This window comes from Sinocyclocheilus grahami, unplaced genomic scaffold (genome assembly GCF_001515645.1).
Source record: "Sinocyclocheilus grahami isolate Dianchi unplaced genomic scaffold, SAMN03320097.WGS_v1.1 scaffold927.1, whole genome shotgun sequence".
In the NCBI taxonomy this organism is placed as follows: Eukaryota; Metazoa; Chordata; class Actinopteri; order Cypriniformes; family Cyprinidae; genus Sinocyclocheilus; species Sinocyclocheilus grahami.
Genome location: NW_015506106.1, coordinates 470,390 through 496,561, shown reverse-complemented (window position 1 = coordinate 496,561; position 26,172 = coordinate 470,390). Strand labels below are relative to the sequence as shown.

Below are 26,172 nucleotides of genomic sequence, written 5' to 3'. Positions count from 1 at the left end.
GTTTTTGCATAACAAATTTGTGTAGTTACAGTGTAATTACAAAAGATTTGACTGTGGAATTCCAAATAAAAACATTTAAACTCAGAATTTGAACAAAACTGTATGGTGTTGTATACATTATTTTTTTTTTCCATTTTAATTTTGGTTGGCTATTACTATTAGGATGTTGTTTTATTGTATTGTAAGTAATTGCAAGTTTTGTTTTTGCATTAATAATTAAAATTTTTTAATTCAAATGGATTTTATTTTGTGAAATACCAAATAAAAAAATATTTAAACTCACAATTTGTATCTTAGAAGGCAGCATAATATCATCTAGGTAGGCTCACTAGGTTTTAGAACAGATCCAGATTTCAACCACACAAAGGGGAGCACCAAACAAATCAGGAACTGGAAGGAACAATGAAATGCACCAGGTGATTTCTGAAAACACATCTACAGATCATTGGTCTTTGTTCGCTATGGCGCTTCTTGTTGCTTTAATTGCATGGGCCCCACCCATGACATCACTTCCAGACACTTCCTGTGCTTTTATATTTCAGCTGCTCATGCAGAGGGCAGCGCTAAGAGTCTGTCTGCGGCGTCAGCAGTCCTCAGACTGAATCTGCTGCATCTGACAGATGCAAGAGTTTAGTGTCTTTTATGTGGGAAAACACGTCCTGTGAACATCACTAACTGCGTCTGCAGTTACTGGTGGAATATCAGACCTCAGTCTGCTGTGTATGTGGGTGCATGTGCGCGTCCTCCAAACTATCCAAACTTCCTCCTGTCTCAGAGTCTTCGAACCCGCAGGGCGCGGAGGAAACGTCAGAGGCAGAGGAGGCATTGATGGACAGGCGCGCCTCCCTGCCTGTAAAAGTGCTAAACTCCTCCCCCGTAGAGCCGAGTGGCAGCTGATGCGGGGGCAGGTATTGGCTGGGGTGGAAGTGTGGGCGGGGCTTGCGGTCCCCGCTCAGAGTGCTCTCCCTAGACACGGGTTGATTGGCGGGTGAGGTGTCATATTCCTCGGTGGGAAGGGGCGGGGGCAGCTGGTCCTGGGACATAAACTCCTCCTCCTGAGGTGGTGAGTAGTCGCTGTCGATATCGAATCCACCAAGGTAATAGTCGGATTCTAAGGCCACGCCCACTTCGCCCGTCTCATAGGTGGGGACCTCCTCGATGTCAGGTAGGCGTATACTTGGCAGCCAATCGGAAGTGTCCCAGTGGTATGCTGGAGAAACAGGAAACAGGAAGTTAGTAAACATCGAGTGGGCAAACAACTAAGGGGATCCTTCGTTAGGTGCGTAATCATGTAGGGTTGCATGCTTGGTCATTCTGAAGGGAGGTTTAACAGGTTAGACATTGGCCCTGTCCCAAATGGTGCATTTGTTGAGACTGTAGAGCGTCCCATTCGCAGCCTAAGCTCATTGGAAAAAACGTGCCTCTAATTAAAGCTTTCCAAAACGGCAAAAAATGAATTATCTCTATGTATACATATAATTCACTGCTGTTTCCAGCTGAAATGAGCACTAGTGGCGGTAAAACACCAACAACTTTTTTTTTTTAAGTTAACACAAATTATGATTACATGTCAGATTACTGATTAATAAAGACTTGTATGACCTCGAAACACTTTTACCATAGTGGATGATTTGTAAACTACACAATAAAACCATTTTTTTGTGATGGTGTAAATATATAAAAAATTATTAAGAGTGTATTTTACAAGAAAATAGTATTTCAGTCTTTGCTCATTAAAATATTTTTGTGATTATGCAAACTTTGAGTATGCTAAAATGGCATGGTTGCTTCAGCAAATGCGTTTTATCTCATGTTTGGTTTTGTAAACACTGTCGGTTATGTTTATGCCACTTATAAGGATTTTTACATTTAACTAAAACCATAAAAAAGCTTTTTTTTTTTACTCTATATATAGAAATTTTGCCTTGGCAAATAAGGTTTATATATATATATATATATATATATATATATATAAATTCAGATTTTCTTTTAGTTTGAAATTAAATTATATGCTAATATAACTAAAACTGAAATAAAAATGAATAAACTAATAAAAATAAGCACAAAGCAAAATAAATAAAACTAAATCAAATGAAAACAGAAAATATAAAAGATAAAAACTAATGTTACTAAAATGTTAATAAAAACTATAATAGTATCTCAATGATACAAATATAAGCGGACATTTAATTTCCGAACTGCCTCAATTCATACAACAACCAACATACTGTAATTAAATATTACCACATTCAAGTTCATCTGTTTTGGATGAAATTAAACCGAGAACTGAACTGAAATTGAATTGATTTTAGTGTCACTCCCTGGATATTTCACTTTGAAAGTGTTTTGGAAACTGCAGGAAGCAACTAATATAATTTTTCAGAAATGTCGCCACAGGCACGTTTTTCAAATGAGTCTCGGGTGCCCATTTGTGATCCATTTGATTTTTTGGGGTATTTGGGACAGAAGCATTACACTGAACATCTCCACATGCAGGTCTTGCCGTAGTGAGTGGACATGCCTGCAAGGTGATCGAAGACGCAGCCAGGACAAGAGGTCAAGATTCAGAGGTCAGTGACGCATTGTTGACACATGCGAAACGCATTCATCAAAAAAAACGAGAGTGAGGACTGCATGCAGCGATGCATGAAAACACAGAAGCGCAGGGACGCACACGCACACAAACACACACACACTGTACACGGCCTAATCCTCGCTATCAGAAAACATCAATATCAAACAAAAGAAAAACACAAAGTCAGCAATGGAAGCACTGCGGGGGAAGAGACAGACGAGAAAGAGAGGAAAAGGGTGACGGAGGACTGCAGGTACTCTGATGTGTGTGTGTGTGTGTGTGTGTGTGTGTGTGTGTGTGTCGACAAAGAGCATTTCGCTGCTGGATGATGTGACATTTCCCAGAATGCAATAGCTCAGTTTGTCAGCAATACGGAAAGGGAGAGCGAGAGAGGGAGGAATAGACAGAGAACAAAGTCTGGAAAGGAAGGAGGGCAAGAACTCTGGGAGATTTAGCTGAACAAAGCAGGAGGAGAGAGAGAACGTGAATCACCTCTGTTGAAGTTTTGACCTTGATCCATAACGGACACTGGCCGGCAGAAATGAAGCAGGAAGACAGAGAAAGAGAAAGAGACAGATTTGTGGGTCAGCACCAAACCCATCCTAACCGCGTGTTTGTGTACAAACACCATATTCAAATGCACTATCATTGCATGTAGATATGTTTTTGAAATCGAACTTGACATTTATCTCAGTGAAAAACACTATCATTTGTATTTTCTGTGTGTTTCGTGATATACTGGTGCATCCGTTACACAAACGAAACATGTAAATTTAAAAAAAAAAAATTAAAGTTACATAGAAATATTAAAATAGCAACCTACAATGACAAAAGCACATACAATTACTAAAATAAACATGATTTCTTTTAGTTTAAATTACAAAAAATTAAATAAATATAAATTAAATCTACATAGAAATATAAAAAATAGCAACCTACAATGACAAAAGCACATACAATTACTAAAATAAACATGATTTCTTTTAGTTTAAATTACAAAAAATTAAATAAATATAAATTAAATCTACATAGAAATATAAAAAATAGCAACCTACAATGACAAAAGCACATACAATTACTAAAATAAACATGATTTCTTTTAGTTTAAATTACAAAAAATTAAATAAATATAAATTAAAGCTATAAAGAAATAATAAAGCAAAAAACAACAAAAGCACAAAACACAAAATTACTAAAACTAAAAAATAAAACATGGTTTATTTTTAGCGTGAATTACTAAAACTAAAAACTATAAAGCTAAATAGAAATATTTAAAAAAGCTGCTTAGGTGGTTTATTGTTATTATTAAATAAATTATTTTAGTTTTAAGTAGCAAAAACTGCAGTAACTAGTTTATTAGGGAAATTATGAATACCACGGCCAATATTTGTAAGGGATAAGAGAGAGTGAAAACAGAAAGAGAGAGAATGGTGCTGTAAAAAGGTGTACATTTCTTCCCAGCTTATTAAAGTGCTCATGTTTGATCTTCATCAGTTTGATTGACTGTGATTAAGCTCACGACTCAAATGTCATTTAAATGTGAACAAAGAAAAGTAAGTGAGAGTCTGTAGTCCATTACTAAGAAAATCAAGCGCACACACATTCAAAAAAATTTGATTTACATCTTTGTTCTACACGTTAGAACAAAACCTGGACTAAATATGAATATAGTATCAGTTTACAGATTATGTACCGTATATACACTAAAACATATGTAAAGCAATCCTTAACTAATACAACAGAAAAAAGACCTCAGACACAAAATATAAGCTAGTTAGCTGAAAATGGATTCGGAAATGGAACTGCATAAACCTAGCTTATGCATAAAAAATTGTTTATACTAAAAATAGTTTCATCAGCACTAGGTATATAATAGGTCATTGTGAGCTGGTTTTAAAGGTGCCATAAGTATTTTTGTCCACTTTAAAGCGGTGTTGTTACTGTGAACTAAAACTATAAGAAAATGTAAAAACTCATAAAAAAATAAGATAAAATAAAATAAATATTACATTAATTTAAAGTTTTTTAAATTATTTTTCCAAGTACTAAAATGACTAAAACATAGATTAAAGCTATATATATATATGTAAAAAAATATATAAAAACAACAAAAGCACATACAATTACAAAAAGTAAATTTAAAATCAATCAATAAATTAAGCGAATAAATAATTAAAATATTAATAAATACTATAACAGTATATAAATAATACTGCAAATTACACCTCAGGAAATGAGCAGTTGTATCATTGGCCGATACAAACTAATCTTTGTATCGGCCAATGAAACAACCAAACAACAAAAAAAACTCCATGAACCTTAAAGGGGTCTTATTATGCTTTTTCACTTTTTCAACTTTAGTTAGTCTGTAATGTTGCTGTTTGAGCATAAAAAAGATCTGCAAAGTTACAAAGCTCAAAGTTAAATTCAAAAGGAGATATTTTATTTAACAGAAATCACTTTTCAAAAACTACCCAATCACAACACACACTGGCCCAGCTAACCAATCACAACACACACTGGCCCAGCTAACCAATCACAACACACACTGGCCCAGCTAACCAATCACAACACACACTGGCCCAGCTAACCAATCACAACACACACTGGCCCAGCCAACCAATCACAACACACACTGGCCCAGCCAACCAATCACAACACACACTGGCCCAGCCAACCAATCACAACACACACTGGCCCAGCTAACCAATCACAACACACACTGGCCCAGCCAACCAATCACAACACACACTGGCCCAGCTAACCAATCACAGCACATTTCGTATTTCAGAAGGCGGGCCTTCATTTGATTCAGGAACTATTCGAGCCGTTCATGCCAGCCTGGGGAGAGAGGTGTTGTAATATAAAATATGTGAAAAATAATGTGGTTTTCGAACAACCTAGTATGAGAGCCTGTTCTAGTACACCCCCAAAACAAAATCAAGACTTTGTAAAAGAGCATAATAGGACCCCTTTAATAAATATACAACAGCACTCTGACAATATGAATTGGTTTAAAAAATATAGTAAGTAAATATAAACTAGTTTTGAGATGCAGAAGTTTGTGAAATTTATAACCTCTAAATCAAAGTGGAAAAGCTCAAACAAGCTCATCAGCCTACATTACTTCAGCATGTCTAGCTTTGAAGATACACTTGAAAAGCTTCTTTTTTTTAACAACTTCAAACGTGTGTGTTTGCAAGATGTGTGCTCTTCCGTTCTGGGTAATACATGATCTGGGGAAGTGTTTGTAGGTGTGTGTTCGTCAGCGAAAATAATTTGAGAAGGGACTCGTGTGTGTTTGCTGGATCATCTTGCTGACTGGGGTGACGTTTCTTCTCATGAGTAATGCTCACACACACACACACACACACACACACACACACACACACACACACACGTCTGGTCAGCTATCCTTGTGGGGACTCTCCATAGGTCGTAATGATTTTTCTACTGTACCGACAGTATATTCTATTGTCCCACACCAACCCTACACCTAAACCTACCCCTCACAGGAAACTTTCTGCATTTTTAGATTTTCAAAAAACTTCATTCTGTGTGATTTATTAGCTTGTTTACCCGTGAGGACCTCAACTTAGGTCCCCACCATGACACGAGTCCCTATGTGTATTTGTGTATTCAGGTTTAAGTCCCCACCAGAATAGAAAAACAGGTACACACACACAAACACACACACACACACACACACACACACACACACACACAGTATTTAATAACGTAAAGGTACTTTTGTAGTGTACTTAACTATAGTTTGGGGAAGAAATGAGAAGAACAAAGCTAAATCTGACAAAACCCTTTGAGAATGCACTCGACTGAAACCCCCCCCCACAATTCAGCAATAAAAATGATAAAAAATAAAATTATAATGACTGCAAACTAAAAGTTCCAAAAGTTTTCTTTTAAGGGACAGGGTTTGCAATCATACTAATCTTTATATTAAAAATAAATTTTTTTGGATGATTATAAAAAATGTAATTCTATACATAAAAAAATACATATTTATGTGAAATGGTGATAAAATTAAATTATCTTTACTTGAGGGCTTTTCATATCAAATATTGATATTCAATTAATCATGAATACTTCAAATGATTAATCTGCATACAATGTGATTAATTATTTAATTGAGTGCCAGCCCTAATTAAAGTCTATGGTCCACATATATACTTCTAAGTAAATATGTATGTGAGTAAACAACAAAAAAAGAGAGAAAGAAAGAGAGAGTGTGTTTCAGCTATGTTTATAAAGGTTAGTGCATGAGTCTTCAAGCACTTTTAAGGAAGATGCTTCAGAGTCCAGCGGTGAGAAAGAGTACCTTCATTCTCAATCGTGTCGACTGCATCATTGACCAGCCGAATTACCGTCACTATGGAAGCTTGGAAAGAGAAAGCAATGAAGACCAGTCAGAAACATTCACACGCACGTTCACACTCGCTCACACACACACACACACACACACACACGCACGCACAAGAACCAAACTGAGCCACAGACCAATCAAACAGAAGAATCAACTCCACAATATCCATAACACTGTTGGTCCACTGCAGAAGCTTCTGTGGCCTGATTGGCTGCGGATGAAATTAGATGTGACCAATGAAAGGCAAGCATGACATCATTCCAGCGAATCTGAGAAGAGATGGTGATGATGTGATCAGCACACACACACACATGCACGCACGCGCACACACACAAATCTTTTCACAAATTTATGAGATGAGTGTAAATTAAAGTCACTACAACGTTTTATATTAAATATATCAATTAAAGAATAATGGCAGAAGAAGACTGGTAGAGACAGTATTTTTTACTGATATTCACACTTTTCTACTTAACCAGCTAACTTTTTAATACAAGGTCATCCGATAAATGTCTTCTGGTGAGTTTCTAAAGCATAGCATCCTACAATACATGTGTGTTCAACAGGATTTAAAATGGTAATGTTTGCATAAATTATATATTTTAATTTAATTAACTATTTAAATAACAGTCATGCACGCCTAAGTGAGATGTTTCAATTATTTGTTACTATTTATTATTATTAAATGATATACATTTGAATTTTTTTAATAATAATAATTCTTAATTTATTTACATGTTTTTAATTTTCCTAGTATAATTATTTAGTGTGGCTAGCCCAAGATTTTAAGCAATAATTAAAATCAGTTTGTATGACTTTTTAAAATAACAGTCATGTATGTTTAAGTGAGATATGTTCATTATTTATTTATTTATTATTATTAATGACATTTTAGAATTTTTTTTATATCAATTATTATTATTATTATTAAAATATTAATGTACATATGTTCTAATGGTCAGTCTTATTTTTTATGATTATTTGATGTCATTAACAGATTTAAAGCAACAATTAAAGTATAATGAACAATTTGGCATATTGATTATTAGACAGTTAAATATAAACAAAAAAATCTTTATCTGTATCAGTAGTAATAATAATAATTATATATATATATATATATATATATATATATATATATATATATATATTAAAATCGGTAGACCTTTAAAAATGGGTATTTATTATTATAAATCATAACAGTGACTGTTGATTACAGAATTTGATTGTTTACATTCTGTCCTGTTGATAAAGCAATAAATCTAGCCTGAAAATACTTTTACCCATTATAAGGCAACAGGTCAGTGCAACAAAACTACAGTTCCCATGATTCTCTGCTGTAGATTTGAGGTTCATTCATGTCTCATAACTCAAACGTTTTGAGACAATTTACGAAGTGTAAGTTCGATACTAAGTTATTAAATGATGGTTAATAAATGAGCAAAAATTAAGAATCAATTGTAAACCTTGCTATATTATAGTTTGTGAAAAAGAGTATCAGGTCAGGGACTTGAAAGCAGCAACACACACACAAACACACACCTCTCACATCCATCTCATAATTCTTTTGTTATTGTTTTTTTTTTTACTAAATTTACAAATTGGCGATGAGGATGACTGCATGAAGAGTCCTGAAGAAAGATGCATGTTGTTTTATCCTTTCACGATGAGCAGGAGCAACAGTAAACACACACACTTACCGTTATCATCACAGGAATCAGACTGAAAGGAGCTCAGCGACTGGACCTCGGAGTTGCTGCCCTTGTTACTGCCAGAGAAACATGTGACTTCTTCCAGCAAATCCACTTTACCTGAATACAAAGATCAGGACATCAACCAATCACAGACTAACTTACAGTAAACACACACACACACACACGTTTTGTGAATCACAGCTGTGGGTGAATCTCCATGCCATTCTGTATCCGAGAAGTCCTCTCTCTGATGTTTGCCTTTTAATTTCTTTCTTTTCCCGAACATTTTTCCTTTGATCTTTCCTCTAATGGTGTCACGGAAACGGCTGCTTAGAACAGCTGCATATAACTGTCTCACTTCGTGTTTCACAGGTGGAGATTTTTAAGACCTAAGAGGGTTTGAACAGAGGACACCACAAACCACAAGAAAATGAAAAATGAAGTAATTATGGGCGGTAAAAAGCCTCGGAGGATTCAGATGAAGGAGAATTTAATACCAGAGTAAAAATGGCTTTTGCCATCAACTTCTCCACTAAACGGACCCCATATACATACTTCCATAACTGCTCTCCTCTCAGTATTTATTGATGTGAAGATTTATATCGAGTCTTAAGGGAAATGCTTTTTATTTGGACTTTTCCCATTGTTTTGACTCTCAAAAGCACTCCCGTGGGCCGCTCACGGATCGCCTGATGCATGCACACAAAAATGGCAACCAGTTACAATCTGGTTATTGGTTCTTGAGGAAATAAAGTCATGTTTAAGATCCCAGGCTGCTACAGTAGGCGCGTTTCCATTACCCTTCAAATTGCGCAAATTGAAATTGCGAATTGAAAATACGCCTAATGGAAACGCGTCAATTTCGCAAAAACGCCCATATATCGTAAAAAAGTTTTTACGCTGGCATGAGGTGGTTTTCAGGCAATGCGAAAAAGCAATAATTCGCAAAACTGCAATGGAAACGGCTTTTTCGCATTTACAGGTCACAGGTCAGGTTCTTCAATGTACTATAACCTCCAAGAAACACTTCATAAGTGGCCGCGCTCCAGTATAAGGGGCTTTCCCTAACATTAATGGTTAGACAATTTACACTGCACACGTCTGCGGTGCAGTGTGGCTCTGATACAGCCACTGAAGCTGATTACGGCCACTCTAGTCAATGCTTGTGCTTATTCCAGCCGAGCCACACACGTTTCTGAAGCGGCTCTCTGTGCTGCTTCTGTAAAGATACACGCATACGCCTCCTTTGAATAAATATAGCCAAAATCCCACCAAAATCTGTTGCCATGACTTATCGCGAGAGGCAAAAGGTTACGTTTTAGTCGCATAACATTGGTTAATGGAAAAGCAATACTTTTTTATCGACATTTATAAAATATCGCCAAGGTTTTGTGCAAATCTGTAATGGAAACACACCTAGTGAGAGTCAACGCAAAAGTTTGGGGTCAAAAAAATGAGTGTTTTTTTTTTTTTTTTAAGAAATTAATACTTTTATCTAGCTAGGACACATCCAATTGATGAAAAGTGAAAGAGAAAAGTGAAACAAAACATTTTGGAACAAACTATGGAAGCCTGTTTCTGCCATGTGAAATTATAATTAACATTTTATCTCAAAATTCTTGCAATTCTGAGTTTATATATCACAATTCTGGCTTTAGATCTCGCAGTTCTGGGTTTACTTCTCTGACCTGTAGAAAAAAAGTCAAGAATTGTGAAATATAAACTCGCAATTGTCTTTTTTTATTCAGTGGCAGAAACAGGGTTTCATACGAACCCTAAAAAAAAAATAAAAATGAGCGATGCAGAGAGGAGTTGCATGATTTTGCCTGGAGCGAGAAACGGTTTATTTTTTTTATAATCAGAGGGTCAGCATGTTCTGGCTGAGATCGCTCCCAAAGCACTCCATCACAACCACAATACACTTTAACATCTGCAACTGATGTCAGCAATAACTCACACACAATTTGAAATAGACTACTAATAGTGCGAATAAAAGAAGATGGAATTAGGGAAATATTAATTTGGAAATATAATGTCTAGTAAAAATTAATGACGGATGAATGAGCAATTTGAAATAAAAATAATAATTATAATCATTTTTCTTTGAATATTCTTAATTTGGGTTTTAAATTGATATATGCCAAGCACATATGCAACCTTACTATCATTTTTCAGCTATTAATATTAATCTAATTTAATATATGAAAATACAATTATATTTCTAAATATTTTTTAATGGAAAAAAGTTTGGGAAATATATTACTGGAAAAATTTATTAAATATGCAAAATGTTTAGTAAATATTAATAATAAACAAATGAGCAATTTAAAATGAAAACAACAACAATAATAAATAGATTTTTTCTTCATTTGGGGTTCTTTTTTTAAACGGATAAAAAAACCCCTGCAAAATTAAGAGTTTGTTTATACATGCAATATTACTATTGTATTTATCATTTCTGCTATTTATATTACAATCATATATGGCATTAATATTATATTGGTAAATATGTTTTATTTTTTATAACATAACAATAGAATTTGTGAAATAGTACTACAGAGAAAACGATCAAATATACCAAATAAAATTAATTAATGATTTGATGTTGATTATTTGATGTGAATGATGTTGACATTATTATTTTTTTCAAAGTAAAAGTTGGAATATACATGCACAGTTACTATTGTTCGTCTACTATTAATATTACATTCACATAATATATTCAAATTTATATTTATAATAAATGTGTGGAGCAGTAACTGGGTGGAAAATCTGCTATGGAGCGAAATCGGAGTGAGATTTCTTTAAGCTGTGCTCTAGCTGCAAATGGAAAACCTGGAGTGGATTCGGATCGGAGCGATTAAAGAACGCTGACTAATCATTGTCACTGCAATCCGTTCTCATATTCTAAAACGCACACAAACACAACAAAGATATTACAGATATATGTCTCACCCTCCTCTTCCCAGGGACTCTTCCGTAGGGAATCACAGTCAGACAGGCACGGCGAAACGGGCGGCAGATTTGGTGCCACGCTGCACACGACCACGCCCCTCCGGTTGGTCCCGCCCAGTATCCGCGGCGACTCAGATGGATGGAAAGTGCTCATTTCCGTCAGCTCCATGCCTCGGCCGTCACCTGGCCGCTTTTCCAGGGTTCCCCGAGTGTCTCCGGGAAAACACGGCGTGTATGCCATCGGCCTAACGGGGACCTGAGGAGGACACGAAAGACTTCCTTCCATGTACAAGCTGATTGGCTCTCCAATGGCGCAGCGTAGCGGTGGATAGTGCCCACCGTTGGCTTTGTGCAGCAGGGCAGCCGTAGCCGGATCCTGAATCATGGAAAGGTTATTCCGCGAATAGCTCTTCTGGAATACCTTCTTCCGGAAGGCGATGAATAGGAGGATGAGGGTGAGGATGAGGAAGAGCACGACGGCGATGCCGATAAGCTCCTCCTTCCCAACGTAGGCGTGGCCAGCCTGCATATCCGGAACAAGCACGGGACGAATGGAGCAAGCGCTGCCCACGAAACCCGGTGTGCAGTTACAGTAGAACGAGCCGAAAGTGTTGACGCACACGCCGCCGTTCTCGCACAGCTCACGTTCACACTCGTTCACGTCCTCTTCACAACTGCAGAGGAGAAATAAACACTCGCTGGTTACTGTGGCCCACTGGGTTTTTACTGCATCAGTTTAGTGTCCTTGGCCCGCTGTAAAATTTATTTTGACGCAGAAATGCATCAGTCTATAAAAAAACTGACATTGTGTCTGAAAGCAGGCATGATGGGATACGTTTACAGCCTAAAGTAATCCGTCTGTCTACAGTGAAAGTGAAAATGCTGGGCGACACCACACAATAACAGCCTATCAGAATAGATTTTTATTAGACATTTGGAGAAGGATTTTGGAGCTGTGAGATTTCATGGAAACCAAGCAAACTGTCACAGCTGGTTAGGAGGACAAAAATAAATAAATAAAAAAATCGACTTTTGTTTTCAGCCATTTTTGGGAGCTACTCACCATGTTTCAAAGAGTCATTAAAAACAATGTGAAATCAAATGCGACTTTTTTACTCTCATAACAAATATTGCTGGGCTTTTTCATAAAACTTTAATCAAAATGCAACTTTCACTGCTTTATAAACAAGTTTAGAGGCAACCAAGGCTACACAGATGAGAAAAAATATATTAATACAACAAAATTAAAATAACTGTGTATATTTTTTATATTTAATATATGATATAAATGATATATAATTATTATTAAAAAAAATTTTTTTAATAAAAATGTATATATATATATATATATATATATATATAGATAGATATTTTAGTATCATTGATATACTACAATAGTTTTTAGCATTTTATTTTTATATTTTCTGTTTTTACTTTAATGTTTTTGTTCGTCATTTTTATTATTTTTTTATAGGTCTATATAGTTTTTATTAATTTTTTTTATTTATAGTTTTTGTTTTTATTTATTTATTTGGCTATTTATTTATTATTTAATTTGTTTATTTATTATTAGTTTTTGTTTATTTAGTTGTAGTTATTTTAGTAAATAAGCTAAAATAACTGAAATAAAATAATAAATGGTTTAATTTAACTTTAATTTAACATTTTACGTAATATTTACTTTTCTAATATATATATATATAAAATTAAATAACACAATATAATATAATATAATATAATATACCACATAATGGATGATAAAATGTTTATTTCATGTTGTCTTCAATGTGCCCATATACGTCCTGTGAAGCAAGTGTGTGTGTGTTCGAAGTGTGACTAAAGACACACTGCAGGTGCATGAAAGGCCGTGTTTAAAGGGGTCATATTCAATTCATATTCAAGTTTTCCTTTCTCTTTGGAGTGTTACAAGCTGATTGTGCATAGATAAGTTGCAAAGACTAAAGTCTCAAACCCAAAGAGATATTCTTTATAAAAGTAACTTTATAAAAGACTCGTCCACTCCCTCCTAAAACGGCTCGTTTAAACACGCCCCCACATGTCTACGTCACGATGTGGGAAGATTTGCATAACACCGCCCAAATGTTCACGTGAAGAAAGAAGGTATAACTTTGATTCTCACTGTAGTATTGTTGACACCGCCGCCATGTTCTAGAGATGCTGTGTGCTTCGTTGTGAAAGCGAAACTACTTTGTTTGGTCTTCCAAAAGAGGACACGACTAGAAACCAGTGGTTAAGTTGTGTTTACAACACTGTTCCAGAACACTTCAACACAAATATTCAGATGTGTGCAGCGCATTTTATGGAGGCCGAGGACTGTTTCCTGGGAGAGTAGACTACAATGCCGGTGTTCCACGCTTTTCAGACCGATGAGCTTTGTAAAAATCGACGCGTTTCAGAAAGGCGGGGCATTAGAGGAGAAACAATAATGTACGGTATGTGGAAAATACCTTTTAACCTTAAACCGCATAAACACATTTCATTACACCAAATACACAAATGTTCTTTTTTAGCAACATCATATGACCCCTTTAAAGTGTTCTGATGTCTGTGTGTATTTGCCTCAGCAGTGCTAAAAGACCAAATAAAAGTGTCTGTGGTCTGTAACTACATTAGCATAAGCCAAGAGAGACTGCAGCAGTATAATCTCCTCCATGCACAGAGAGGCTTGAAACTATCTTTAAAAAAGACTAACGCTGCTCACATGCAGATAGATTGATGCCACCATCTTGTGGCCACAAATAGCGCTACAGTTCCCTTCAGCGAGGACAACTGAGAAATACATTACACCGACTGCATAAAAATGTACAAGGAGAACAAGTAAGTATGAATATGTATGCAAACATGGCAAACAAGTCAGTGCTAAGCCTGTGCCAGTTTTTCATGGTGTGCTGCCAACACAAACAGACTTGTGTACATGTTTTAGAATGGAACAGATGCTGGTTATTAAATTATGTTTGCAGCTCTTGACTTTGGAAAGTTTAAAGGGTTAGTTCACCCAAAAATGAAAATTCTGTCATTAATTACTCACCCTCATGTTGTTCGAAACCCGTAAAACCTTTGCTCATCTTCGGAACACAATTTAAGATATTTTTGATGAACTCTGAGGGCTCTCTGACCCTCCCATAGACGGCAAGGTAACTACCACGTTCAAGGTCCAGAGAAGTACCAAGTGGATCGACAGAGTAGTCCATGTGACATCAGTGGTTCAACTGTAAAGTTACAAAGCTACGAGAATACTTTTTTGCGCATAGAAAACAAAAATAACGACTTTATTTCACATTTTCGTCTCTACTGCATCACTTGTGGATACGCGTTCACGACAGCATCATGATGCGAGCGTGTGGCGCCGCTGACTTTTCTTTGTGCAAAAAAAGTATTCTCGTAGCTTCGTAACTTTACAGTTGAACCACTGATGTCACACGGACTACTTTGTCGATCATCTTGGTACTTTTCTGGACCTTGAACGTGGTAGTTACCTTGCTGTCTATGAGAGGGTCAGAGAGCCCTCAGATTTCATCAAAAATATCTTAAATTGTGTTCCGAAGATGAACGAAGGTCTTACGGGTTTGGAACAACACAAGGGTGAGTAATTAATGACAGAATTTTAATTTTTGGGTGAACTATCCCTTTAATTTCATCTATCTAATTGACTACACCTACATCCAAAACACACACAGCGTCATTGTGTACAGCTACACAAAAAAGAAAATCACACAATATTTGGATGCTTGTTTACTAACCTATATATATATATATTTGTGTGTGTGTAGAGAGAGAGAGAGAAAGAGAGAGAATATTGACCTGTTAATATATTAAATATTAAAATAATACAATAATATATAATAATATATTATTATTATATAATAAGATATAACATATAATAATAAATATTCTTATTATTTGTTATAGTTATTAAGGTTAAATTGAATAATTCTATATTAATATATGTTAAAATTATGAACATTATTATACATTTAAATAATACCTCCGGTATCATTATTTTGCTAATAACTTTACAATTTACAATAAATTATATTTAAAAATGTCTATGAGACATGTCTATGAGAGTGAGAGAGATAGAATATAGACTTGGTAATATATGAAACATAAAATATAATAATAATTATTATTAACAAGAAGCCCAAATTGAATAATTTTTAATTTATCTATGCTACAATTATTACAATTAATTACATCTGAATATACATAACCCTCTGCTATCATTATCTTGCTAAAAATATGACATTTTTTACAAATAATTTATATTTAAAAAATATTAAATATTACATTTATTAAAAATAAAAATACATTTATAAATATAAGTGCATATTCCCTCTATATATAAATTTTTTAGATGAATATAACAAATATATATTTATATTTATTGGTCATAAATATATTTTGTAATTTATAAGTAATACTATTAATATTTTTTTTCATATTTAAGTATAGAAATATATAAATTCTTTAAAACATCATGTGGGATGTTTTGGGATCAAAAACTGAACAGCTAAGACCAAAGTAGCTGAAATGCTGGTAAACTGACGTTGCGCCGGTGTATCCTCTCTTGCAGCTGCAGATGAAGGCGTTTCCGATGGGTTTACACACGCCGCCGTTCTGACACGGGTTTGGCATGCAGACGCTGATCTCCGTCTCACAGTGCCCTCCGGTGTACAGAGCGCTGCAAATGCACAAATAACCTGAGAGACACACAAGAGAGATGGGGCTTGTTCATGAATTGCAAAACAATCGTGCAGACACACGCTCGCTCACACGCCGGTGGGAAATCGCGTGGAAAATGTCAGTGAGTAAACAGTGCGCTGGCTTTATCAGGTCTCCCCACAAAAACAAACAAACAGATACGTCTGCCAGACACTCCTGCACAATCGACCTTTACAGAGAGGATGTGTACGGCACAACACCACAACTCCCACAACACACTGCTCCATTCATCAGAGCCAGTGAACGAGTGAAAGTCAGACAGAAGAGACGAGGAGAGAAGAGACAGGACGGTGTGAAATTAGAGAATAGACGAGACAAGAAGTAAAGAGATGATAATGAGATGACAAGAGAAAAAAAAAACAAGAAGAGACAAGGAGAGAAGATGAGACAAGGAAAACAAGATGAGATTTCGAATAGACGAGACAAGAAGAGACTAGAAAGGACATGAGATGAGAAGAGTAGAAAGTTGACATGAAGAGACAGAGAAGAGAATAGATGAAAACATGACGTGAGAAGAGACAGTATGATGTGAAGAAAAGAGATGACACAAGATGAGAAGAAATGCGAGAGAAAACACAAGGACCGAACAGAAGATGAGATGAGATGTACTGGAGAGCATGTGGAAAGCATGTGGATTTAATCATCATAATTGGTCATTTGGTCTCCATCAGACGCAGTAGATGTGAATTAGAGCTTCACTCGGCAGACAGAAGCGAGCCAAAACTGAGCAAAGCTTATTAACCAGAGTAATTACATCACAGAAGCAGATTAACTGGAGAGTAACTGAAGCGACCAGGAGGATTAATTATAACATTAAGATGAATCATGGCACAATCCTAAAAACAGACATTTCTGGAGAGTTAAGCAGGGTTTGGACACACACACACACACACACACACACACACTCTCTCACCTCCAGATGGCAGGCTAACGCAGGTGGCACCGTTTACACAGGGCTGAGCGGCACACGCATCCGGATAGAGAACGCATCCCAACTTGAGATCCGTCAGTCCCACCACCTCTGCATACGGGCTGCGCTTGTTCTGCAGCGGGAGTTCATTGTCGTTCAGAACCACAGAGTCCAAACAGCCCTGAAAGCCGTTGGTGACCCACGGACCCTTCCTTTCCGTCAAGCTACGGGCATCCGGGGGCGACACCTGCGCTCCGAAATAAATGGACAAATCTGCTCCCAGAGGTCGGTATTTAGTCGTGGCCAGTCGCCGTTCCACGTACATGTCATCTAGCGAAAGGCTGCTGTAGTTTCCTCGCAGCTCCAGGACCACGTGATGCCAGTTCCCGTCGTTGACCGGACGGCCGGAGATCCCGATGCTCCTGGGACTGTTGCCGCAATCCAACTGGAACCACAGCTTTCCCTCTTCGATCTATCAGTCAAATGCAGACGCGGTCTATGTTAAATGTGATGCATTAAAAAGATCACACTGTGAAAGAATGGCATGCAAAAACAAACATATAACGTGACCAGTGTAGCGCGATTCCCTAAACCTGAGATTCTCTCCTTTTGTGTCATTCAAACTCCTTTTTGCCTAAAATATTAAGGTACAACTTTTGGTCTCCCCCTGAGATTTTAAGCTAATATTTCTATAATTTAACAACAGATTTGCATGTTCATGGTACATTGATTGTATTTACTGTATATAAGTTATATATGAAAATTTTTCATTTTTATGATATAATAACACACAATCCCCTGCATTTCCTTCGCATACTCCAGTTTGGGAAACTCTGCCCTAAATGAATTACTCTTATGAGACATTTCTTTTAATGATTAGTTCAGGGCTCCAGACAAAAAAAAAAAAAAAAAACACTTAGGGAGCCATTGGCTCCTATAAGAAACAAAATTAGGCACCAAATTATTTTTTTAAGTGCAACAGAATAAACGTGTTTCATTTCTTTTTTTTCAACACCTTAACATTTCATACTGTTATGTATTTATGTCTCCCCTCCTTTTACAGCATCAGCATTTGAATCCATCTTGTAGATGTCCTGGGAACTAAATGTCTTTTCCAACTTCAGAACTATATACAGTCACAAAGAACTGTTTATTACACAGAATCTGTGCCAATATCACTGACCATAATTCTATCAGCATCACTTGGTCATTGAGTGTAGTTTGGGCTCCTCCTCAAAGCATCCTATAAATGTTGTCATGTGTCACAGCGATCACTCGTGCTACATTAAAGAGCGTCAAAACGGTATTAATTGTTTGAATTTCGTTATGAATCTGGCAGAATTTTAAAGCTGATACTTTGTTTATTAAAAGGTAACAGAGCACAAAGCTTATTGCGATTATTGGACGGCAAGTGCGCTACAAATAATATGAAGTTCACACATTAACAGAACACAGCATATAGACTAAAGATCTTGATAACAAGAAGCCATATCAGTATCGAGAATTATTATAAATGAGAATTGTTAACGATATTGTTAATGTCCACACAGCTGACAGCTTTACCTGTTGCAGTTTGCTCAAGTTATATATCATACACGCCTCCGTCATTTTCGATCTCTTTCTCTCTCAACTGGAGCTGATTTCAGCAGGTGTGCCGTCAGCGCATTGTCTCAGTTTATCACGTCAACATAACAAAAGATGTGATCGCAAAACAAGCAGGAAAAAAGGCATTACATGCTAATTTTTAAGTCATAACATGTACATTTATATAGTCGCCAGTGGCGATCTCAGCAGAAATATCACTCGCAAATTAATATTTTTTATTATTTTTAGGCGCAGTCTGGAGCCCTGTCTAAGTTCCAAAAGACTTGCTTTGAATCAGTCTAAAAAAATGATTCTGTATAATTTAAAGCATTAGCTGAGAGTTTAAATGTAAAAATATGTAAGCAAATTTAAATGTAAGAACATGTAAGCAAAACAACCACTATAACTACACCAAAACGAATCAGAATTGAATCAAATCAAATCGAGTTTGTGAATAGGAAGTGAATCAAATCAGGAAAAGTGCATCAATAACTTATCTTCAACTTTGTTTTTTTTGTTTTTTTTAACAAAAAGGCTCCAAAAACAATCGAAAGATCCAACACTCAAAATATTTGACACCAACAATCAAAATATTTATTAATATTATTGTTTTCAAAGTTTGTGGTAATTATTATTTTTTTTAAAGAAATTATTACTTTTATTCAGTAAGGATGCATTACTTTGATCAAAAAGTGACAGTAAAGACAGTTGTGAATAGGAAGTGAATCAAATCAGGAAAAGTGCATCAATAACTTATCTTCAACTTTGTTTTTTTTGTTTTTTTAACAAAAAGGCTCCAAAAACAATCGAAAGATCCAACACTCAAAATATTTGACACCAACAATCAAAATATTTATTAATATTATTGTTTTCAAAGTTTGTGGTAATTATTATTTTTTTTTAAGAAATTATTACTTTTATTCAGTAAGGATGCATTACTTTGATCAAAAAGTGACAGTAAAGACAGTAAAAAAGATGTTTATTTCAAATATATGCTGTTCTTTTGAACTTTCTATTCATCAAAGAACACTGAAAAAATCTATCTTGTTTTCAACATTGATATTAATAATAATAAATGTCTCTTGAGCAGCAAATCAGCATATTAGAATGATTTCTGAAGGATCATGTAACACTGAAGACTGGAGTAATGATGCTGAAAATACAACTTTGATCACAAGAAATAAATTACATTTTAGAATGTTCAAACAGAAAACAGTTTCATATTATTTCAGTTTTTTACTGTATATTATATCAAGTATATGCAGCCTTGGTGAGCTGAAAATACTTCCTTTTAAAAACATTTTTTTTACATATTAGAATGATTTCTGAAGGATCATGTAACACTGAAGACTGGAGTAATGATGCTGAAAATACAACTTTGATCACAAGAAATAAATTACATTTTAGAATGTTCAAACAGAAAACAGTTATTATAAATGATAATAATGTTTCATATTATTTCAGTTTTTTACTGTATATTATATCAAGTATATGCAGCCTTGGTGAGCTGAAAATACTTCTTTTAAAAACATTTTTTTTTAAATCTTGAAACTTTTGATTGGTAGTGTTCATACCTGTTAACCCCTCAAAAAGTTTTTTTTTAAGATCTCATAACTCTTTTCACTTGCTTTATAAATGTGTGTTTGTGTGTACCTTCAGCACACTACACGGATCTGCACGCGTGTACATAATGATTCCTGTGCTCTGCAGCGTTCTGATGCGGAGTGCTAACTTCATCTCTCCGCTTCTCTCTCCATCCGTCACTCTGTACTTGATATAACTGTTACCAGAGAAGCTCAGAGAGGTGTGTCCTGAACAACATACACACAAAACATCAGTCACTGAAAAGGAAACGGCTCTTATTGTAAGAAGGTGCCACATTAAATATCACTCTTAAAGAGCTTTCACACAGGGCTTATAAGATACCTGCACACTCTCCCAGTTTGCCCGGCGGACACTGGCACACGTACGGCCCCCTGCTGATGTCCGTTCCCACACACTGCATGTCACCGGGACATCTCATGTCCACACACACCTCCGACGCAGCAGAACAACTCCCGTCTGAGCGAAAGAGAGGGACAAATTACTATTGCAACACAAACAGGCTCTTTTTATAGTGGTGTACAGTTTCCTTGAATTATATGTGACCCTGGAGCACAAAACCAGTCTTAAGTCACTGGGTATATTTGTAGCAATAGCCAAAAATACATTGTATGGGTCAAAATGATCGAATTTTTCTTTTATGCCAAAAATCATTAGGATATTAAGTAAAGATCATGTTCCATGAAGATATTTTGTCAATGTTCTACTGTAAATATATTAAAACTTAATTTTTGATTAGTAATATGCATTGCTAAGAACTTCATGTGGACAACTTTAAAGGCGATTTTCTCAATATTTAGTTTTTTTTGCACCCTCAGATTCCAGATTTTCAAATAGTTGCATCTCGACTATACATCAATGGAAAGATTATTTATTCAGCTTTCAGATGATGTATAAATCTCAATTTTGAAAAATGGTCCCACATATGCGATAACATGGACCACAGACACTTTTCCTAATTTAAATGACAACTTTCTATTCCTGCTGTTTTTGAGCCCAAGGATGTGGCCCGTGTTCAAGAGAGTCATTTTGTAATTGCATGTTTAATATTAAGGGCTTTTCACATTGCGCTTCACCCTGGGTTAACATCTTTTAAAGATAGAGTTAAGACCACTTTTAACCTTGTGTTAAGGAACATTTGATAGAATGTAGTAATTTTGATAGAGGTCAAAACTGCTTTTGTATACAGTGAGAATCAACACCGTGCTACAATGATATGGTGAGTTATTTAGAAACCTTGTGACACCCTCATTAAATATTGATTCAAATTGTATTTATTTTTTTGTAATGGAAACGGTTTAATGGTTCAAACAGTCTAACAGCACCATGTAATTGATAAAGTAACACTTGTACCAGAGTGTACATGGCAACATTGCTACAGATTAATAGTATTTGTCCAACCAACAGGCCACAATCACTATTTTTTTGTCGAAACAATGTGTTTGCACATTTACATTTACAAAATTATACTAAATGTAGGACCTTTAAAAAATGGCCTTAGAATCATAAATTATGCCAAAATGTCTATTTATATGAATTTACATAAGTTATTGCTAAAAACACAATGACAAAAGGATGATCAATTATGAACAAGCTTGATCGGTTACATGGCTAGGTTATGCATATCAATGCAAACAAAATGTACATGTATCAACAGTATAACAAAGGTAAGAACAAATTTATGCATTTGCACCTTGAATATTTTGTGCAGGAACTTTTTCTAAACACATACATTTATGTTAATTTTATTTGTGTATTTAGTCACAACTGCAGCACAATTATCATTGAATGAGACTCAATATTATAACCCTAATAAATATGTAAACACGAAAAGAAAAATTCCAAGAATGCCACAGGATGACTTAAAATTACTTAAATTAATAAATAACTATTAATAAATTAAAATAATCTAACTTCAATATAAATTAAAAGTACAATCAAGACTGAAATATTCTGTTTCCCCCCCCTTCATAACATACTTGTTGAAACTTCAAGAATTACAAATTGAATTGTGGTTAATTAAATATCAATACTTACAGTTTCTATAAACAATTATATTAAAATAAACAAATTCTATTACTAAAATTCTATTAATTAAATCTATAAATAAATTCTATTAAAAAATGTTTGGTCATATTTACAGCACAAATACCATGAATAGCCTATATGCATGGATATTGTGTTCCTCTTTTGTCATTTTGAATAAAAGCATCTGCTAAACTGTGTTGGAAAACGGTGGCTTTTTAATCAAAAATGTTGAGAACCACTGGTTTAAAATCAACCATAGTCAAATAAAATTCAGACACAGACACACTCACCGCTGCACACGCATCGGGTGTTCCTGTGGAACTTGGGTGACACAAAGCTGGTTTTGGTGGAGCTGTACGTGAGCAGACTGTGCGAGTCCAGCGTGATGGTTTGTTCACACTGGGCCTCCCTGCAGTCCAGACCCGAGCAGTTCTTATCCAGCACCGCTGAGACTCTCAGAACCTGGTCCAGCTGGCGGCGCGCAGAGCTCAGCTTCTGCGTCACCAACGCCGCCTTGTAGAACCCGCCTCCTTCCTCCGTCTCCACGGCAACCAGCAGGTCCAGCTGCCCTGTGGATTCCACCGGCTGCACACTGAGCACATGCAGAGCGTCGGGCCAGGGCGTCGCCATGACGCTGGACAGGACGCGTGTGACCGAGGGGAGGTGACGGGATACGAAGTCGTGAGGGGAGACGTGGTCGAAACGGATCGTCACGGCATCGTGGAGCATCTCGGCCGAGGCCTGCTCCACATGCACGCTCACGGGCACACTCACAGTGAAGCGGCCGTCTGTTACTGTAGCGTTGAGGCTGTAGCGGCCCGCGTCCAACCCGCTCAGAGCGATGATTCGACCGTCTCGAGGACTCACCTGCGAGACAAAAAGATGGACACGTCAAAAAACACACAATAAGACATCTAATAAGATTCACAAAATTTAGATTCAGCCTATGAAATCAAAATGAGAGTTTTGTTGTTTTTGACCATGTCTGATGGAGTAAAGTAAATAATAAAACAATATATTTTTTAGTAACAATTCACCAAAACTATATTTGATATATTATATATAATTTATTTTATTTAATATTTGTAAATTAGTATAAATTTATAATAAACATCTAATTTATAAATTATAATTTGTAAATATACATATCTGCAAATTTGTAATTAATATTAATTGTAAAATTAACCTTCTAAAAATGTAAATTAATTTAAAATTTAAGTAAAATTAATTACACTATAAGTCTGAACTTTGGATGTATGCAAATGAATTAATAGTTCTCATTGTATAAACATCTAAAAGTTTATGTTGAAAAGGTTGAAATTAGAGAAATAAAAATGGAATGAATTACGATTAAAACTATGATTTAAAAATGCGTGAACTTCAAAGGAGCTTATGACAGTTTTGATTTGAAAACATTTTTTGGTTTTGCATAATACCCATTTTCATTGTTTTAATTACTGTACTATCATTCAAAAATGCTTAAAAATAAAGAATGAGTAGTCATGCTCAGAACTTGATTGAAAACGTAATTCTATTTTAGACAAAACATTTTTTTTTATTATTTATTAATTTTTAATTAATAATTTATTTGAATTTCAAACTGTCTCAAAGTAAATAATTGTGTTATTACTTAAATAATAACTATATTAACTGAATGATAATAATAACTGAATGATAAAATGACTTAGTGGACTAACAAATGGACTCAATCTAAAACATGAGAATGACTGAAGAAAAAACTGTCAAAATATGAATGCGATGCGTGCACAAAGGAAATGGAAAGCATTGGATCACACACTCATATACCTTGAATAGGCTGCTCTGCTGGTGTGTGTGTCCGTAGGTGAGAATATCAAAAGCATCCTGGTCTGTGGCGTGGATCTGACCGATCACACCTCCTGGAAACTCGTCCTCCATGGTTACGATGTGCACGTGTAAAGGTGACGCCACTGGCTTGTGCATGCTCTCCTCTATCACACGCACCAACACGGTTGCCATCGACGACAGGGGCGGCCTGCCTGAATCACTGGCCTATGGGGTGAAACAGTGGACAGTGATTGGCTGAATCAAGCAGCCTTGATGAGCATAAGAGACTTTCAAACATACTTTTTACTAATTTTTGCCAAGAATTTCTCTTTACCTGTACATGAATGACATACTCTGTGCCTTCTGACCTACGAAACACCTGATTGGATGTCAACAGCCCCTCTCTATCCAGTTTAAACCACGCCCCCTCATTTCCTGATAGAATTCGGAAATGAAAAGGCAGGCCGTTGTGACTGGCGTCCTTATCGATGACGGACAGCTGTAGGACACTTGTTCCCAAAGGCTTGTTCTCCTGTTGATGAGTAAAGCTCACATTAAACTGCCGAAATGACTTGGACGTGATTGGCTGATTTACCTGCCACTCTTAATCTCACCTGTATAACTGCAGTGTGATTGGCTGGAGTGAAGGTGGGCGGGTTGTCGTTGACGTCAGAGATGTCGATGTTGACCTGAACGGTTGAGGACATCGCAGGCGTCCCGCTGTCAAGAGCTCTGACGGACAACGAGTAACCAGCCATCTACAGATACAGAGAGAGAGGTTTAAAACGTACAGAATAAGAGATGAAAAGAAAGTACAAAGTAAAGAGAGATGAACACACATCTATATATTCTCTTTCACTCTGACTGTGTCATAAATAGTTCACGACAGGCTGACAGATGATCTGAAGCTCCATACATACAGGCACACAATCTAGTTTTGTAACTTGCTGTCAGTTTCTCTTCTTTTTGCTATTTCTCATCTGCTTTTCTTCTCTCTTCACTGAAGGCACTGTATTTTAGACATTTGTGGCATTTTATTTAAATGTTAAACTCCACTTATAATGTTAAGCACTATTCAGAAGGGATTCGCTTTCTAAATGAATCATTTTTCTCTCTCTTTCTCTTTTTGCAGCTTAGTTACAATTAATGGACTTTATAGAGGATTTACACTGAAAGTTTTATTTCAAAAGAGCCTGGAAATGATCTGACCCCTTTTAACCATCTATAATTGAACACACTCAGGAAGCTGAAGACAACAATGACTTCATTAAGCTAATTGACTTGAGTACAAAGGAGAGTCTGCATGTAATCTAAAAATGCTTTGGCGCCATCTAGTGGTTGTAGTTCTATAGCATTAAAGGCAGGGTAAGCGATTTCTGGTAGCCAATGTTGATATTTGAAATCACCAAAACAAACACGCCCCTACCCCAAAAGGGTCTTGCCCCTATTTTGATAGCTCCGCCCCACATATACGTACGCAACCCAGGCAACGATTAGTTCTGTGAAACTAATGTTACACTGTGTCTACGGACGTGAGCGGTGCGGCACAACAAATCCCAGACAGAAAACTGCTGCCGGGTTCTATTTATGACGTGCTGACACACATTTCAAATGGTTTTCAACGGTCGTTTGATCGCGTCCAGTGTAGGCAGACTTTAGCGGTTGTAGACACGGTGTTACTCACCTATCAAGAAGAAACAAAGCAACCTCGGCGTCCGATCGCAGGCCTCCGATCCTTGAGTTCTCTCCAGCGCTGGAAAGCTGATCCGATATTTACACGGGTCCTACTTCTTGCCTTATCGGTCCGCAGACGTTTTCCTCTTTAGTTTTTTTTAATCTGCCATCTCTATCTTTCTGTCGCTCGGCTCGGCTAATGTCCGTCCCATGCACTGAA

General features: G+C 36.1%; 1 protein-coding gene across 2 annotated transcripts in view; it reads right to left on the bottom strand.

The window, feature by feature from the left end:
- Positions 1–233: 233 nt before the first annotated feature.
- LOC107564369 (protocadherin Fat 3-like) overlaps positions 234–26,172 on the bottom strand; it is a 101,702-nt gene continuing 75,763 nt past the window's right edge. The window contains exons 18-30 of one of the 2 annotated variants that reach the window (XM_016249430.1): positions 24,893–25,036; positions 24,613–24,810; positions 24,279–24,503; positions 22,763–23,339; positions 20,769–20,903; positions 20,496–20,653; positions 17,262–17,730; positions 16,173–16,326; positions 11,606–12,279; positions 8,657–8,767; positions 6,912–6,971; positions 3,068–3,103; positions 234–1,210 (exon numbers count right to left, since the gene is read on the bottom strand). In XM_016249430.1, the coding sequence (XP_016104916.1) occupies positions 702–1,210; positions 3,068–3,103; positions 6,912–6,971; positions 8,657–8,767; positions 11,606–12,279; positions 16,173–16,326; positions 17,262–17,730; positions 20,496–20,653; positions 20,769–20,903; positions 22,763–23,339; positions 24,279–24,503; positions 24,613–24,810; positions 24,893–25,036 (3,450 nt within the window). In that variant the 3' untranslated portion in view covers positions 234–701. The remainder of the gene's footprint in view (positions 1,211–3,067; positions 3,104–6,911; positions 6,972–8,656; positions 8,768–11,605; positions 12,280–16,172; positions 16,327–17,261; positions 17,731–20,495; positions 20,654–20,768; positions 20,904–22,762; positions 23,340–24,278; positions 24,504–24,612; positions 24,811–24,892; positions 25,037–26,172) is intronic. The other variant, XM_016249431.1, reaches the window with a different exon arrangement.